Source organism: Abramis brama, assembly GCF_963993115.1.
Source record: "Abramis brama genome assembly, chromosome: 1".
NCBI classification, from domain to species: domain Eukaryota; kingdom Metazoa; phylum Chordata; class Actinopteri; order Cypriniformes; family Leuciscidae; genus Abramis; species Abramis brama.
The window spans coordinates 50524583-50544627 of NC_139963.1; the positions used below are offsets into that span (position 1 = coordinate 50524583).

General features: G+C 36.0%; 2 protein-coding genes across 2 annotated transcripts in view; both read left to right on the top strand.

Annotated features, from left to right (window-relative positions):
- Nucleotides 1–1801: 1801 nt before the first annotated feature.
- Nucleotides 1802–7978, top strand: LOC311081500 (GTPase IMAP family member 8-like; the record flags this gene model as incomplete). The annotated part of the gene is made up of 6 exons (XM_084112044.1): nt 1802–1961; nt 2160–2222; nt 2823–3455; nt 3627–3659; nt 6359–6421; nt 6609–7978. Exons 1-6 carry the CDS (start codon nt 1922–1924, stop codon nt 7976–7978), a joined length of 2202 nt encoding a protein of 733 aa, XP_083968170.1. The 5' UTR covers nt 1802–1921.
- A 4706-nt stretch (nt 7979–12684) lies between these two features.
- LOC311081506 (uncharacterized protein) overlaps nt 12685–20045 on the top strand; it is a 58475-nt gene continuing 51114 nt past the window's right edge. Inside the window, exons 1-3 of the mRNA XM_084112056.1 lie at nt 12685–12719; nt 18432–18467; nt 18613–19536. Of these exons, the coding sequence (XP_083968182.1) occupies nt 12686–12719; nt 18432–18467; nt 18613–19536 (994 nt within the window). The 5' untranslated portion in view covers nt 12685. The remainder of the gene's footprint in view (nt 12720–18431; nt 18468–18612; nt 19537–20045) is intronic.

Below are 20045 nucleotides of genomic sequence, written 5' to 3' on the forward strand. Positions count from 1 at the left end.
AAATGTAATATGAACAAAACGAATATGAACATATTCACTGGTAAAGGTGAAGGGGAGTAGCTTGAAGATGTCATATTCATAGAGTAGACACACTTTCTGGAGGTATACTGCCCCCATCTGGTATGGAATGTGGAGTATGAATTGATTTTTTTTTACACATGGCACCTTTAATGCATTCCCTGTAAACGATGCCTTGAAATCACGTGACATAAGAGAAAGTGAAAGTGTTTGCTTTCTTTTATTATCGTGATTCGTATTCGCCCCAATAACTATAATATATTAAGTTTTACGCGTAATAGTAACCTCTAGAAACGTTCATTTCGCCACACGCGAACACATTATGTTGTGCAAAACACATAGGCTACACGTATTTATGTGGATCGCTTAGGCAATTTTAATGAGACTGAGTGTCGAGTCAAAGCAAGATCAATCCATGCTCACGTGTCCTGCTGCTGCATTGCAGTGAATTCTTCCATTGTAAAGTGAGAATGTACTAACGGAGCGCCGGGACACATCCGCTTATAAGCGTTTTAAAGGGAAAGAAAAGATCCGACATGATGCCAATTTGAGAGATGGACAGGGTCATATTTTTATTTCCAAATCTTTCATTCACGACCTACACTTGTCTATAATATTTTCAAACTGATTTTGAAGTCAACAAAGCATTGCAACTTATGACAGAGATCATCTGACACATTTTGTCTATATTCAATGATATAATGCCAAGTTTGTACGCTGAACACAAAATTGACTTGTTTTGAAAATGTAATGTGTGTTTTACTATAACATAGCCTCTTTCTTTCTTTCTTTCTTTCTTTGAGATTATTTATTTGTTTTTTCTGTTCATTTATTCAGTAAAAGGGGAATAAAAAACTGAAGGCTATACTGTAATAATTGAAACCTCAGGATCATCAGCAGAGATCTGACTTTATTAAGAGTTTGTAGTACAGATCATTTGAGTATATGCTGAAAGACTAAAAAAACTGTTTGTCTTGTATATTGTCCAATTGATTTATATCAGAATAAACTATTTGTCATTATCTGTAATATAATCATTTTAACTTACATCAATATTTAATGTTATGCATTATTTTTAGCCATTTATCCATGTAATAAGCAGGCTAACGTACATGCATTAGTTCTCCACAATTGGTTCTCCAGTGTCTCAATATTTATTATCTAAGTCAGTCCTGATTATTCTGTCCAGGCTCATATTATGATGAATGTCTGACTGCACATTATGTGTTATTTTAGATAGCCGTTTCTGTATTGTTATACTGTTTTGCAAGTTCATTCTGTGGTAAGTCTGGTTCAGTACATGATCAGATGTGTTGTTTGCGTGCAACTGAAAACTGGCCAAATTCCAATCTAGTTTGTAAATATATTTTAAAATGAAGCAAATCTACTGTCTGCAGTTCCATCAGTCCGCCAGCAGAGGACCTCATTACTCCATTACTAATCAGATTCATCACAGCTCGTTGCTTCTTATTATAATGTGTCATGGTGAAAAATTGTTTGCCATTCCCAACTGCAATTATGAGCATAATGTAACTTTTTTCATAGGGACTCAGGGCCATAATGAAAGATTTTTTTTAGTGTGCACTGTTGTTGCTGAGTGAAAGTGTTGTGGCAATTTAATAATGTACTATTTAGTTGGATCAAATATTGAACAGTACCAAGTCGTTCAGATATAACACCGGCAGTCCTCTGACACATCTCACTGCACTGAGAGGATCATATGTCAGGGAGTTGTAAGAAATGTAGCCTATGCCAAATATCAAGTCCAACCAGTTTCTGAGTTGTCATGAGTGCACAACTTTTGATTTAGCACAACTTTACACACTTACAGAAATCCAAAGGTCGCTGTAACAGCTTGTTTCTTAATATCTGAAGTGCTTCACTGTACAAAAGTGACAAATGAATGAAGATGGCCGATTGGAGCGGGTTATCCACACAACATGGTGATGAGTCTGTTCATTTCTGTTCATTTCTGTTCTTTTGAAATAATGCAGTGCTTTAAGAGTGCGAACACAAGTTCTGTGAATTTAAAATCTAAATATTGTATTGAGAGATGAAATACCTTACAATTCCCACAATAAGACATTCCAATTCATTATTTCATCATTAATGATAATACTTTTTTTTTTTTTTTGTAACAGGTGAAGATCAGGGAAGTTCAGGATTATTTAACAGAAGAAGAAGCAAACGTCTGCCTCCAAACAGTGAGTTTTACATTTAGATAAAATATAGTACAACAAGATATGTGACCCGTGCTTGCAAAATTAGTCGAAATCCACACAAGATAATTACAAGCTATAGACAAAACAAGTGAAAAATGTCAATTTTGGTTTGAATGAGTTTTCTACAAAAATGAGTTCATTAAGCCCTCTTCTAGCGATCCCAATGCTCCAAATAGCAATTAAACATCTAAAAGTATATTTATTTTTTGCGTTTTCTGAGAGGAGTACCTTTCCTTTCCTCATGAAAAATGCTGTTTTTCTCTGCTCGCTTTTCAATGACTGGTGCTTCCCCTCGGCACAAGTTTGGTATCATTTTAAAGTGCAGCATTATAACCTTGTGAATATTCATAGCAAATTCTCAATGGCATCAGTATGAACCAAAATAATCCATGCACTAACCTCTTAATGATTCCAGGGATTTTTTTTTTTTTAACTATCTTGGAATATAATGAATACCTGAATTTGAATAAAATCTCCCATAAGTACAAGACATATATGTATATTGTGTATATTCAGTTTCTCTTTCCATTAATATGAGGCTAACAGCAATAACCATGTTACCAACCTGTTTGTGTATTTCAGTGTCTGTGATGAAAGAAGAGCTGAGAATAGTTTTGTTGGGGTCACACGCAGATGTTAAAGCCTCCTGTGGGAACACAATCTTTGGACGAAACGTGTTCTCAGAGTCGCTGTCCTCCCTACATTTGTTTGAGAGGCATGATGGGATGGTGCTGGAGAGACATGTGTTGGTCATCAACACTCCTGACCTGCTCAATCCTGCTCTCTCTCCTGAAGAACAAGACCTGAAGAGATTCTTCCATCTGTCTGATCCTGGACCTCATGCCCTTCTTCTGGTCCTCAAGCATGGCACATTTACAGAAGATACAGACGCTCTCAAGCTCATTAACATCATTTTTGGTGCAGGTGCATCTGAGTATGTTATTGTGGTCTTCATGCATGAAGAGCAGGAGTATGTGAGTGTTAAAGACTCTGACAATGACAACAGATCAGTAAAGTCCCTACTGCAGACCTGCAGACGACCACCCTATCATCTACAGAGGAATGGAGACCAGTCACAGGTGCAGACACTTCTGGAGAGCATCGAGAAGATGGTGGAGGAAAACGGAGGCCATCATCTAAAGATTTCTGATGACCCAAGACCTTTCCTGATGAAAAAAGACACAGTTTGTCAAACATCAGATAAGACGCATAAAGGTAAACCTTTACCACCAGCTGATCTGAAATATGAATAGAGGGAGTATTGCTAAAAATATTTGTGAATTGGATAAAAATAAGATATTTTTATGCATTTGAACAAACTGCTTTTATGATCTGTAGATGAAATTACATGTTTCCTGTTCTCTTTTTTTAATGTTGAACATCCAGATTTCAGTAGAAAGGCATGTAGCGTAAATCAAAGTAAGTATGAAATGAATATTTCCATCAAATTAGAGTAAGCTTTCTTCTTTTTGTTTGACATTAGTCAGTTTTCCACACTGCAAAAACTCAAGTTCAATTAACTCTCCTGGGAGTTTATGTGAGACCACACTGAGTGGTAAAATAAGGGTGTTAAAGAAACACTGATAAGTGTTAAAATAACACTCAAGAAGTGTTAAAGTTAATGAAATAATTAAATGATTGAAGGTGCTGTATGTAACTTTTCTACTAAAATGAATCCTTTTTTTATTGTCTGTGTGTGAAGGGGTTGTAATCTCACATTAAAATGATCCACTTTGCGGGTTTTGCTACCTCGGAAAGCAAGTATTCTTATTTTTATGTGAAGGTCCCGGGTCGGATTTACCGCAAAATCCAGTGACGTCACCTGCACGCGCGCTCCCGTGCCTCTCGCCTCGTCTAGCCTACTGACTTTGCACTCAACAGCGATGACACTGCAACTTATGACATGGACTTATAACTTATGCAACTTATGACATGTCTGATAAAACTAAGAAACGACCTGCTCCCAGCACAACACAGACTCCAGCACAACACAGACTCAACACAAACTCCACATATTGATAAAAAAATAAAATAAAAAAAAAGTTTTTTCTTCTGAAGCTCGTAAGGCCAGACGTGAACCGGATGAACTTCGGGTGAAAAAACACGGCTCAACATCGGCAGGGCATTTGAATCATGCAGAAACCTTATCTACAAACCTAGAATGTACATTTCCTGAAGAAAATGTGAAGTAGTGCTTGCAGTGGCAAAATTCGGCACGGTTGATAGGGTTCCATACTTATCATGGTACGAGCATGGAGCATTAGTTCAACGTCAAGCTGATAAAAGTAGCCTATTATTGTAACGTTGCAGTGGGAGTTTACCTTAGTTTCCAGCATGTTGTGTGATGCTTTCTCCGGTGTGTTGCGTCTCAGTCTGGAAGGTACCCACACAGTGCTTGCTCATAAATTCAAGCACGCGTAAGAGCACGCGCTTGAAAAATTATTGGTTGCAATCTGAAACATCACCGCTAGAGGTCGCTGAAAACTACATACAGCACCTTTAATTGAGTGATGATTGACCATTATTGAAGACACCTGATGATAACAAGCAGAATCACTGAAGGAGATTCACAATTTGTTTTAATATGTTTAAAGTAAACACTATTAATGTCCAAAACTCACATTAAAAAGTCAAGAGTCAAACTGCCCAACCAAACGAAACACTGATCATCATAATGGTGACTAAACATTTTTTATAAAACATCAACATCTTAACCTCTGTTAATTCTCAAAAATAACTTCTGTATGAATAGTTAAATATAGTTAATCTGGTTAGTAATAAGTGAAGCTGGTAATGCTGTTTGTGGAGTTTAATCTGCTGAGATCTTGAGAGATTTAAGGCTTGTTGGACCTCATGCAGCTCTGCGCAGACCGATCGGCGAAAAAGAAATTGTTAGAAATTGTGTCCGATTTGAGACAGCACTGACACCGCGTGACTGTGACGTATGCCATCAGCAGCCGGAGGACTCAGCCAGAGCAGCTTCTCTAGAGCGTTTCACGAGCTCTGATGACGACACAGCTGTTCCACGATTGGCTGGATTCACTGCATGACAAATATCACGTGTGTTTCGTATTTATTAGAACACCTTCAGTTCCACTAATGCTCAGAAATCAGTTTTTTATAACAGCAAAAACTCTTTTCATGTAGTCACAATGTTATATTGTGTCATGTTTTTCAAAATAAAACTGATAAAAAAAATGCATTGATAGTATATAGTTGAACTTTATTCTAGAGACTGTATTAAGCAGTACATAAAGTATTGAATGAAAATGTCTCTGAAAAGATTTGTATTTGACAAATATTGCATTTATTTTACTTCAGCTGTGGTAAAGTTTGCAAACACAGCGTGAGTGTCTCTACGGGAAGCAGAAAGTGTCCGACTTCACAGCTCCATTTTCAGCTCCTCCTCTCCGCCTCTCCCCAACTCTCACCAATCGGTTACATCCAGCCGCAGCTGATGTCCAACAAACCTTACGTCTTCTTTTATCTTCAGTTGATTTCTAAGGCTGTGGCTGGAGGTCACTTGTAGTTCTTGTGTTTCTCTTTCCTTCAGTGATTATGCTTGTTAACAGCAGGTGTCCATCACTAATACTCAATCATCACTTAATTAATCACTTAATTATCACATTGACCTTAACACTGATTTAATTTAACTCTCTGTAGAGTGAGACCATATGTTCTCTGAGCAGAGTTAATTTAACTCTGGGGATTTTGCTGTGAATAATAATTTAGTTAACTAAAATTACAATTGCAGCATGTATTTATTGCATGAAATGTATTTGAAGTATACTTTGCATAAAAAATGTAATTCAAATACATTTTATTATATTTATTTCTCACTAGGGTTATTTCTTTCTTTTGCATTTGCACTGTATGATCTGAAAACTGAATACAGCTGTTGATTGATGGAGATTTGTTTTGTTTATATCTTCATAATCTGCACTTGCGATGTGGAACATTTTCCTCACATTTTCTTTTATTAACTCTATTGGTCCAGTTATTTGTTATTTTCAAATATGAGCATTATTAGCGCAACTCACCGGCGCTAATACTGGGCTGATAAGTTTGTAACTGTTGATTGTTGATTATGATTGGTAAATAATGTTCTTCATCTTTAGAACCAAAGACACAGAGGTTTCAGTCAAAGTCAGAAAATTCCGGACTTTTAGTGCGATCAAAATGTGAGTATTACACAAAATAACATACAAGTTATTAGAGTATTTATTAATATGAATATTTCTGACAGGCTTTTCATAGATGATATATTTTTTTCTCTATCAAGATTAGTTAGGATCTATAGGGCGGCGCAGAAATTACACACTTCATCTTTGTTTAAAGAATCTTGACATTTGTGTTTGTGATTCACAGCCACAGCCAGCTCTGAGAGAAGCTTGGAGTGTGTGAGGATCGTCCTGATCGGAAAAACTGGAGTGGGAAAGAGTGCAACCGGAAACACCATCCTGGGTCGCAACGTTTTTCAGTCAAAGGCCAGCATGAAGTCTGTTACCAAGACATGCCAAAGCGAGACAGGAGACGCCTGTGGACGACCTGTGAGTGTAGTGGACACACCAGGACTCTTCGACACAAGCCTCAGCAATGAAGAGATCCAGCAGGAGATCATGAGATGCATTGAACTCTCGGCTCCTGGACCACACGTGTTTCTGGTGGTCATCGCTGTCGGCCCGATCACACAAGAAGAGAGAGAAACGCTTCAGCTCATAAAGATGACCTTTGGACAGAAGGCAGAGACCTACACTATGGTGCTGTTCACACCAGGAGACAATCTAGCAGATCAAAGTATTGAAGACTACATTAAAGAAGGAGATCCACACGTCCAGAAACTGATAAATGACTGTGGAGGAAGATTTCATGTATTCAATAATAAACAGAAGGATTCTGCTCAGGTTGTGAGTCTGTTAAAGAAGATCGATAAGATGATGTGGAATAATAAACAAACATTCTACAATGACAAAATGTTTCAGGAGGCCGAGAGAGCATTCAGACTCATGCAGATCAATAGAGAGAGAGAGGAGGAGGTCAGACGAGAGATAGAGGCCATTAAAGTCAAACATGAGTCTGAAATCAAAGAGATGAAAGAGAAACTAGAGGAAGAACAAGCAAAAGGAAAAGTTCGAGAATTTCAGCTCCTGGAGAGAGAGAATACACTCTTGAGAAAATATCAGATAAACCAAATGAGAGAAGTCACAGCAGACACTGAACAAAAGCAAGATCAATTTGAATCTGAGTCACATGTTGAGGGAACGGATGATTATCAGACTGAAAAGCAAGAAAATCAGCTTTCAGGAAAAACAGATCTCGGCAAAGAGAGAACAGAAACTGGCAGAAAATCTGATAAAGATCAAAAGACAATTGTTAAATGGAGGGGTATTAATTCATTTAAAAAGGGCAAGAAGAAAAGGGAAAAGAATGAAAGGAGGACAGAAGAAAGTAAAACAGCAAGTGGAGATGAAAATGCAGAAAAGATAAAAGAGACAGTCACAGATCAACATATCAGTGAGGATTTACCTAAAATATCAGAAGAGGAGAGAGATGCAGAGAAAGTGCTTCAGCACTATAAAGAAATGGAAGAATGCAGACAGAAGTTGGACGGGGCCATGAGGAGATACAAAGAGACCGCTGATATGTATGCTGCAGAACTCAAGAAAATTGAAGCCAGAAATGCTGAAATCGTTGACATCTGGGTGAAGAACCATGGAAAACCTTGTGTGCTTCAATAGCAGACATTCAATTACTTGATAAATGCAGTGTTGGGGGAGCTACTCTGAAACTGTAGTTTGACAAGCTCGTAAGTTAAAGTACACTGTAAAACCTTGCTGTAAAAAAACCTGTAAAAATCCTGACAGTAACATACCATTCCATTAAAACAGTAACATACTGTAGAAAACAATGCATTCTGGGTAACATTTGTCATTTTCGATAAAGTAGCCTACAGGAATATACTGTGAATTGACAGCGCTGTGTTCCAAATCACACCCTATACCCTTATTCACTATTCCCTACATTAGTTCACTAATATCGGTAATATCGGTATTCACTTGAGAGAGTGAATGAAAGTGAATTCAGACACTGATGAACACCTGATAAGACAATCGTCTTCAGTGTCAAGCCAACTTTATGTATTTCACTGGGAAACGCTTAGAATTAAACTTTGCACGTTATGTTCATATTCTGAGTCTGCTTGCCTGTAGCCTATAGTCTACATTCACAATAAGGTGCAAGCTTGGTCTTTTATATCACTGTATTAGTCCATTACGCTACGTTAAGTGTCCTGACCGCAGGGGAATCCTGGAGTGCAGCACAGTGACGCGATAAAAAGTTAAGGAAACTAAACAACCGAGAGAAATATATGTCTACTACCTCAGATTTAACTTTTGATCTGTGCAAAACTAACTGTGAAGACTTAAATGTAAACACAGCTTTTATGTCTTTATCTTCTTTATGTCTTTATCAGCTCAAAATGGACTGAAAATTGCAACGAGTTTTGGCCCAGATCCGGCTCACATCTGTTACACACAGATTCCACACGTACCAGATGTGGGCTGGATCTGGGCCGAAACTATGTTGCTGTCTGGGAAAGGTTGTATTTTTAAACAGAATGAACATTTTGGAAGTGAAATCTGAAAGGTGAATGTAAGGACCACCCATTGGCCCAATGACGGAATCCAACGGCCTGGCCAAGGTTTAATACGTGTATGTCTTTTCAGCGCTCCAGTGAAGTTCACTTAATTTATTGGAATTTAGTTTTAGTATTACTTTAGCTCTACGCGTAATCTGACTCCAATTTCAAATGATAATCAAATTTAGATCGTATTTCTGATTAAAAAATAATCATAAATTTTGATTATGAATTAATTTAGATCTTTGATTATTCTGATTATCCCATACTTTTAATTATTCGTTCATTACGGACCTAGTGTCACTTTGAGACGTCACGTCACAACTGCGCACACGATCACAAACTAGCCAGTCCTGAAATAGTCAGAGGGTGCAGTGTATGACGTCTCTGTGTTTATCACAGAAAAGGTGCTCTCTAATTTTATTTTGCTTTTTGAAAGTGTAGTTTTTGGATATTTTACTCAGGATAATGTGAATAACGAAGCCTTTGTTATTAATCTGCTTATTCTTTTAGTTAAGTTTCACATCCATAAGTGTAAATTTTCTAACAGAAAACCCTGTTTTTCAGTGTTTTTTAAGGAATTGGAAAATTACCTTTGTACTATTCAAAGTAGCACTAATAGAAAGGCTATTAAAACTGTCCGTTTATGTTCTGACTTCAAAATACTTGAGTAATGTAAAGGTCTTGCCTTCTCTCTCTCTTTTTTTTTTTTTTTTTTCTCTTTTTTTCTTTCCTTTATTTCCCTGGCTTTATATTGTCTGCTGTATTGTTCTGTATATGTTGTTTAAGGCATAATAAAAAAATAAAATAAAAAATAAAATAAAAAACTGCTGTGATCTTTGTAACTGTAAGGGGGGCGGCCTACGAACTCCTGTGTGAGTCTTGAAGCTGACTTCTGCTGATGAAACTGCAAACTAGTAAATCTTTTCTTTAATTTAATATAATTCAGTCTCCAGGTCTTCTTTCAAACATCTGGTCCTTGGGTCCTAAACTGTTAACCCTTAACAGTTTTATTAAGCACAGCAAGAGTTTCATATCTCAAAGATGACTTTTAAAAAAGGTTTAGAAAGACTAGCATGTTGCAATTAGCTTAAATATTTTTTTTAAATACACAGTGCATACAGAATATTGCAGTCTTTGGTATCAAACAGACATCAAGAATCAGCACATGATTCTCAACAATGGTGACAAACGAAAAGCTTCATGCCGCAATGCATGCTCCGTGCAACTGCTGCAGTGGAGGACTATTATTACTAGAATATTAGAAATCTAATACTCTAGCTGTTTTCTCATTTTTCTACTCTTAAAATTAAATAAAAAACCGACTGAGCGAAAGATACACGGATTCCCTTGAACCACCACCGCGTTTGCGGCAGAAAACTATACTGCAGTGCAGCCAAAATGCTCTGTTCCACTTATCTGAGATCCTTTACTCTTCCCTGTGGATGACCTGTGACCTACTTTCTGTAAGATCTGAATTTTTGAGTTTGAATTTTTGAGATTGAATTTTAGAAAACTGAATTTGAAGTTCCGAATTTCTTCATCTTGAAAACTTGAATCTGTATTTTTTTTAAACTGAATATTTGCAGAATAAGAATTCAGAACAAAAAAAAAAAACTAGCTGTTTGAAAATACATGTCTATAAAATTCAGCCATAAAAACATTTCAATTTGTTAAATTGCAAATGTTCAATATTCGTTTAAAAAAAATCAAATTCAGAACTATTTAAACTACCACCTAAAATTCAATTTTGTTAGATTACACTTGCAAATAATTCAAATTTACACAATTCAAATTCAAATCATTTTGTCATATTATAAGCTCCATATCCCTGAGCACACACACTACATGTGTTAAAATCTACACGTTAAAATCTACACAACATGTGTTGTCCCTGAGCACACACACTACATGTGTTAAAATCTACACAACATGTGTTGTCCCTGAGCACACACACTACATGTGTTAAAATCTACACAACATGTGTTGTCCCTGAGCACACACACTACATGTGTTAAAATCTACACAACATGTTTTAAAATCTACACAACATGTGCTGTCCCTGAGCACACACACTACATGCGTTAAAATCTACACAATGTGTAATTTTTAACATCTCTTTTTACAGGTTGTGTTGTTTTCAACTCATTTTATAAGACCACTGACACTCATCATTTATGCTCATTGTATGCAGTGTTAATGTTCTCAAACAGAGCAAATAAAAGTTAATTATATACAATATTTTGTCAGTTGCTACATTTAAATTTAATTCAAAGTGCAAACTCAGTTACCTGTAATCTGTATTGTAAGCAGCATTATCAGTTAGGGGTTGAAGCATGAAGTAAGGGATAATGTATTGCGAGGCGGTTGTTGTCCGCTTCGCGTCGGGGTCCCGTTCAGCCTGTCGGGGTTGTTATTCGCTATAACAACCGCCTCACTATACATTATCCCGCTTTTTACATGGCTACCTACAAAATAAATAAATAATTTGACACAAAATATTGATTTAAAAAGGAGTTTATTGATTTAAAAATGATTATATTGCTTCCGCTAAAGAAAATAGTGCGTTCCGCGTCCATTGAGACACTCTGTTTTTCATGACAACAGTGTGTTATACTTAGCAGCGGTCTGTTATCAAGAAATAACAGACCGCATTCTACATTGGAATTCAACCAAGCCATGTAATAATAACTGAATAATGTCTAGTACAGTGAGTCTGTCCAGTCATTGAGCTTGAAACATTGTCTTGTAATTTGTGCGCACATGCATTCTGTACTCGACTATTGATTAAACGGTTAATATTTTTACATCTGCCACTTTCGCTTTATTTTTAAAATTACATCTGGGTATGTAATTACCTGACACAATTTGAGTGTTAAAATGACTTACACATTTATTGTGTTAAATTTGACACAACATGTGTTGTCTCTGAGCACACACACTACATGTGTTAAAATCTACACAACACGTGTTGTCCCTGAGCACACACACTGCATGTGTTAAAATCTACACAACATGTGTTGTCCCTGAGCACACACACTACATGTGTTAAAATCTACACAACATGTGTCATTTTTAACACATCTCGTTTTAGAGTGAACTTCCACATATTTGAAAAGATCAATGATAAAACAGATCATATTTGGTTCTGAAACAGTGTGGTGTTGTACAAGATGCACTACTTTTTATTTACATGTTTCATTCATTAAGAAGAGTTTTGTGTAAATATTGAATATTTTTTTAATATTAAAAACAATATGTCTTACAACAAAGTAATGCATATTCAACAGGCATCCGTTAACAGTCTCTTTCTGCTCATTATATCTCAACACTTTACAATTTGCCTATATGAAATGATAGAATATTGTTAAATACTGTAAGAAAACAAATAACTTTGTCAAACGTTTACAGAACATCCTCTGCTCTGTTGCTGTGGTTTAATGCTGTTGCTTACAGTTCTTTATGCTTGGTGATTTTCAAGTGGAAAATATCCTTATAATCTGACATTTATAATCTTTACAATCGAACGCCACTTCAGAATAAAAAATTTTAAATAAATTTAGATAAAAAAAAGAGTAGCTTGCCTGTACTCACCATGCAACAATGAACAGTGGAAATGAAAACATGCTAGAATCGACGTGATGACTTCACGCCACTAACCAATGAGAAGAGATGTTGGCGGGAGGAGACGTGCAGCCCAGACCCAGGTGCGGCCCCGCCTCGATCGACGTCATCACTTTGCCACTAACCAATGAGAAGTGCACCCCCGCCCAAATCTGCAGAGCCAGGCGCTTCTCGTTTGTGCATCATGGCGTCCCCAAGCGCCACAACAGAGACAAAAGGTAACTTTATGTCTTTATTTAACGGTTCTTTTTTATCATAATAATTATAATATTATTATTATAGCCTACTATTATATATATTTGTGCTGATTTATTTAGGGCACACAAATGTCTTTTTATTACTACAGAGCCTTCTTACTGTTTTACTTTCGATTTGCACCGCACGCTTTGTTGTACAGGTGTTTACATCTGATTAATTCATTATTATGTTGTGCATGCAAACAAATATATTCAGTAACTTTATGTAATACATCACTGATCACAGCACTTAAAACAAAATAACGAAACACGAATGGCAAAATGCACGCTGTGGAAATAGGGAGACACCCCTTGCTGCAGCCTGTAACACGATGGGTGTGTTGGACATCGGCTGCGGCTGGATGTAACCGATCGGCGAGAGTAGTCGCGTTCCGGCGGGGAGGAGCTGCAAACGTAGACGTGGGCTGCGTTCAGCCCCGACAAAACGTTGCACAACGTTTTTTAAACAGAAACGTGATGCGTTGAACACACTGTTCTGATGACGCAAGAGTTGCAACTATGGCAGCTGAGAAGGCCATTCTTTGTAAAGAATTTTCTGAGCCTGATGAAGTTAGTATAAATATGTGTTTAATACTACAAAATATGCCCGATGTTACAGTTACTGCACTTGCCGCCCAGAACAAAAGAGAACATCCCAATCGAGTGAATGGATTTGTGGAAACTAAAATGGAAGCACACATCTTACCTAATTCAGACTAAAACACATCTATTTAGCCTCACATACTGACTTTATTTGTAGTTCATACTGTTTTAATACCCTGTATTTTCTTTCTCATTTTTAGGAAAAGCTCTTAATTACCATTGTTTATTTCTATACCAAATGTCATACACTTGCAATGAAGCTAAAAATATAAACAACTACATCATTATGTTGATATCCTATATTTTTACAATAAAACTTACGACAAACATGTCTTCTAATATCCTCAGTTGTTGCGTATACCGAGCTGCATCGAACACATTTGTAAATTACTTTCCTTGAACCCATTGTGCGAGTTCACTTTAATACCGCGTGCTTTATATACATGTTGCTGCACTGTAAACCCAGATTTTGTTTCTAATTAAACTTACGAGTAATCATTACTTATTCTTTTATGTTTAGTAAAAACCTGCTATGAATTGTATATGAAATAAATGAGGAACTACTCATTTCTCGCCTTTCGGATGTGGGTATTTCCGGTGCTGCTCTTTCCTGGTTTTCTTCCTATCTCTCTGACAGACTATTTTACTTTTCACTTAAGGATTTTCGCTCACCTACTGTCCCCCTGAAGCAAGGTGTCCCCCAGGGATCCGTTCTTGGGCCATTATTATTCATAATCTATATAATACCTCTTGGTCAGATCCTCCGCCATCATGGTTTTAATTATAATTTTTACGCTGACAACATTCAATTATATACTACCTGTACATCGATTTTATCTATCACAACCGACAAAATCTCTGCTTGTGTGTATGAAATAAAACATGGACAAAACTGAGATTATTTTTACCGGACCTTCGTCACTCACTAATAAAATGCCTACCAACTTCACCTGTGAAGATCGCTGGCTCTCATATCAAACCATCTAGTACTGTTAAAAATCTTGGTTTAATTTTTGACTCCTCTCTATCTTTCCACTCTCACATTAATTCTATCACTAAATCGGCATTTTTTCATCTACGTCGTATCGCTCATCTCCATCCCTTTATCAGTATCTCAGATGCTGAAACTGTCATCCATGCATTTGTCACATCACGTCTTGATTACTGCAATGCACTTTTCATTGGCCTATCTGCTAGCTCCATTTCCAAATTACAATACATTCAAAACTCTGCTGCCAGAATACTCACCCACACCAAGTGTTCTGCAGATATTAACTCAATTCTGCATGATCTTCACTGGCTTCCTGTGGCTTACCGTATTAAATACAAAATTCTCTTTCTCACTTTTAAATCTCTGCACGATATGATAACTAAAATGTGTAATGAGAGATTAAATGCACTGTTAGACCTTACCAGGTTTTTTTACAGTAAAATAAAACACTGTTGCCAGTAATTTACTGATAATTGTACAGTTCTTTACTGTAATCGAATTAACTAATTTCGCTTGCAGAAACCAACTGCTTTAAATTGACCAATTGTCATTTAAATGTATTTACTAAGATTTATAATGCACAAATAATGTGAGCAAAGTATTACTGTGAACTTATTTCATTTGTAACCACTAAAAACTATTTAACATAAAAAGATTTCCACTGGACAAGCAACTACACAATCACCGCCTGTTAAATAAAGCAACATGCAGAAAATCATCAATGTTTCTAGATCTTCTCCTGGATTGAAGCACAGACTCTACTCTTCACCACAATGGTGACCCAAAAAACTAAATCTCATAGTAAACTGAGTTTATATACCTGTTTTATAACTTACAGTTTATTACTGTTAAAATACATTTTGTGGGTGTGTCTTTTTATCTTACACAGTTAACCCTTTCAACCCCACAGGAAAATCCACACTACAAAGAGTAAAAAGTAATATTGTCAGTGTTGCAGTGAGATAATTAAGAGAATATGTAAGTGATTGTTGAGCATTAGTGATGAACACCTGCTGTTAACAAGCAGAATCACAGAAGGAAAGAGGAACACAAGAACAGAAAATAGAGAAACACAAGAACTACAACTGACTTCCAGCCATTACACATTATTACACTTAATATTACCCAGAATTACTTTATTTCTGTCATATCCACAGAAGTTGTTACTGAGATGTTTAATAGAAAATGTTTGGTTTGAAGTTATCGTGATGGAGATTTATGATTTATGATGGATGCTGACCCTTGACTTTTTTAAATTAGTTTTTCTCTTGCTGCTTGAACTGTTTTTGCAAGTCACACTTGTGCACACACACATGGTTTGTGAATGCAGATTGTTATATTGATTATGATGTCAAAATCATTATATAACCTGTTCATTCACTAATCTCTTTCAGAGTTTAATTCTGTGTCAAAAGTGTTACATTACCAACTACAGCAATGAGTTACAATGATGATTTTTTTAACACATCGTGCACAACCAAAGAAACAGAGCTACACTGTATTGTAGAAACACAGGGGCTGTTTACACCTGGCCACTTCATGCGTTTTCTCAGATTGGATAGTTATCTGATTTATCAAAACAATTCCATTTACACCTGGTCACATAAATGTGTTTTTGCGAAACGGATTTAAATCCGATCTTCAATTCCCGCGCTATATGCAGATTTAATGGAGTGCACGTCACCGAAAGCAACAGATATGAGCTGCATTTTATTGATCATCAGCTAAAATGTCAAAATTAAAGACCGCAATAAGAGAGAGCAGCAACAGCCCTGGTAAGATCATTTCGTTTCTTAAGTATTTACTTTTAATGATGATTATTGTGTGTTAAGCGTCTGCAACTTACTTTCACTTTGATTTGCGATAGTTTGCACGTTGGCTTAATGAATAGATGCTCAGCTTCTCATTTGCGGTGATGCGTGTTCCAGTAGCGTCGTCATATCTGGCTATAACATTACATTTAGCCTATAACAGGCTCTCACATGTTTATTTTTTTTAGTATTTTTGGGAGGAGTACAATTTACATGTGTGGTTTCAACAACCAGATACATTTACACTTGTCCAGTTTCATCTGGAATGCTGTCCAGACAACCTCCTGAAGTGGTTTGAGCGATCGGATTCGAATCCGTCTCGAATGCGTTACGGAGGACATTTACACCTGGTCTTTTCATTATCAGATAGCTATCCGATCTGAGAAAACGCATTAAGTGATCAGGTATTAACAGCCCCACAGATATATAAAAAATCAGCATATGTCTCTCAACAATGGTGGCAATAATTAATTAATTTATTTATTTATTCATGCAGCAGTGCATGCTGGGAGTTTTATACTATCCGGGACCCAGCATGCATTGCGACATGAAACGTTTAATTGTCACCATTGTTGAGATTCATATGCTGATTGTTGATGTCTGTGTGTGTCTCAGTCAATCAGGAGCTCAAAATGTTTTAATGCACTATATGATTTCAATATTCTTCAGAATTACTGATTAGAGAAACATTGCTGGATTTCATGTTGTAGATTCACGGAAATATGACAAATATTAAAAAGCCATAAATATTAAGCTTATACACAGGAAGAGACCAAACATGTCCAGAATGATTATGACATCATCAGAAAAGGTAACAACACCTGATCTATTTCCTCTTGACTTTTCTTGCCATAACAAATGTGTTTTATTAACTCACAGTAACAGCAGCCAGAGAGAAACTAATGTTAGCAAGTCAAGGGTCAAAAGCCCAACTAAAGCAAACACTGATCTCCATCATGGTGACTACAAACTTTATTACTATATTCAATAAATCATCAAAAACTAAATATCTGTTAATTCTCAACAAGAATGTTTGTAAGAAATAATGAAAGAAACAAAGAAATAATGTTAAACTGGTTTGTAAACTGTTTTCACACTCAGTCAGATGTTGTTCTTGTGTTTCTCTTTTTTCTGTTCTTGTTTCTCCTTCAGTGATTCTGCTTATCAGTGTTCATCAGTGTCTCAATTCACTCACTTCTTTTCATTCAAGTGGACTATATTAGTGAACTACCTAATGTAGGGAAAAGTGAATGGGTGTGATATAGTTTGTGTTCTGTTAATTCACAGTATATTCCTGTAGGCTATTTTCTCGAAAACGAAAAATATAACAAAGAATGCATTGTTTTCTATGGTATATTACTTTTTTTATGGAAAATGGTATGATACTGTCAGAATTTTACCTTTTTTTACAGCAAAGGGTTAACAGTGTGCATGTACAGTAAAGTTTGAGATCGGTTTAAAAAGCAATTAATTCCATCTGCTCTGTCAGTTGTCTTGTTAAATTATTTATTTGATTATATATATATATATAAAAAAAAATGGTTTGCTCCATAACCAATAAACAACGGTGGCAAATAAACAAAAGAATATATGAACAAAAGTCACATACAAAATTATGGTTCATAAAGAGCTGTTTTTGTCTGTACATAAGGTTTTGTTTCAGTAAAATAATCAACTACTATGTTTTGCACCTCTATTCTTTAATATTTACATAAGATTCTTTTTTCTTTATTCTATGAATTTATTTTATATCTTCGTAATAAAAAAAAATACATCAAATATATATTTTTTAATCAAACATTCTAAATAAAAGTTTCCACATCCTTCCAAAACAGTCTTAAATTTCCCAAGACATGTTTGATATTGTAAGGCCCGGCTCAATCGGCCCAAAGTCATCCGGTCAGCGGGTCCGTCTTTTCTTGTGGAAAAGTATTTTGATTAAATTAAATACATTTTCTCATATGCATTACCTCGTTATTTCATCTGACTCCATAAATGGTTTTAATGATATATGTGCATCATTAAATGTGAGCGAATGTTTGACTATTCTTTTTATCTCTTTACTCAAAATAATGTCAGAGTCAATTAGAATAAAATCAAATGTTTACAATTTATTATGTCATGTAAATGTATCATGTCAATTACATAATCAATTCAAAGATAATCGATACAAAACATCAAATGCTCTGGAATAAAGAGAAGAGATGCGAACCTTGACATTAGGAAATACATGATATAAAATACAAAACTAAAATTAGTATTAACTGACTGTCTACTCATTTTTTGTAGGTAGCAGGGGTAGCCTTGATTTAATTTATCCAAATTGTGAGTATAAACATATACAGATGTTCACAATACATTTGTTTGCTTTATTACTTTCACATAATATACTTTACTGACAATTCATCTGTTTGTAATCAGCAATCTGTTAACTTTCTAATGACATGATCTTATCCTCACTCTTGTTCAGTGTCTTTGAGACTGGTGTTGGTTGGAAAGACTGGAGCAGGGAAAAGTTCTTCTGGAAACACTATTCTGGGCAGAAAAGCCTTCAGAGTCGCCAAAAGCCCTTCATCTGTGACCAAAGAGTGTGGGAAAGAGACAGAAGAAGTGGCTGGAAGAGAAATCACAGTGGTAGATACTCCCGGTATGTTTGACACTGATATTTCAGAGGAGGAGCTTCTGAAACAGAAGATCAGTAAGTGTATAAATATGACGGCACCTGGACCTCACGCCATCATCCTGGTCATTAAACTGGGTTCATTCACTAAAGAAGAGAGAAACTCAGTGGAGAAGATCAGAGCCATATTTGGAGAAGAAGCAGATAAACACACAATCATCCTCTTCACACACGGTGATAAACTGACAGACAGCACTATTGAGAAACGCATTGATGAAGCTGGTGTGGACCTGAAAGAAATCCTGAGTCGCTGTGGAGGAAGATATCACGTGTTCAATAATAAAGACATGGAGGATCGTAATCAGGTTGTGGAGCTGCTGGAGAAACTAGATGACATGATCACTGATAATGGAGGAGGATTTTACACCAGTGACTCTTACCAGGAAGTGGATCTCATGCTGAAAATTAAAGAAGAAGAACTGAAGAAACTGTATGAGAAGAAACTAGAAATGAAAGAGAAGGAACTTGAATCCAAATATAGTGAAGAAAATAGGAAACTACAGGAGAGAATAGAGACACTATCAGCATCTGAGCATGAAAAAGAAGAGAAGATCAAAGAGCTGGAACGACTGAATCAGAGTAAAAAGAGTAAAAAGTTTGAGTACAAGCGATTTTATAAAGCAAAGCTCGGAGGAACCAGACAGGAGGCAGAACAGACTTGTGTTAATCAGAATCTAGTAATAAAGATCTTCAAGAGGTTTCTCAACATCAAACGTTAATCACATTCCAGTTATATGTATGTCTACAGTATTTGTAACATTTTTAATATTCTCTGACTTTTCCTCCAACTGTGGCGCATGCAAGAGCATTCAAAGATCGCTACAATCCTTGCGGTGATACGTCAAGTCAAGCCTCACTTCTAGTATGGACATTTAACAGAGGTAATAGGGCCTGATTGTTCTCCTGATAATGTGTAAATGTATGTTGTTGTTTTTTTTCATTATGATTATTATTTTCACCACAGGGGGACTTTAAATGTTGTTTTGTATATTATCCTGTTATAATAATCCGTTATTGTTAATACTTTCTCAGATCACAGATCAGTATTATTGCTGAATACTATTACTAGTACTACTAATACCAACTGTAATTACCCTCTTTTAAGAAACACTATTTTTGCCATTACTGTTGTTAATATATATATTTTTTGTATGTTCATGTATATAAAAATGTACATTCATTTTACTTAGTATTATTTTTAAATGCACTTATGTACAGTGAAA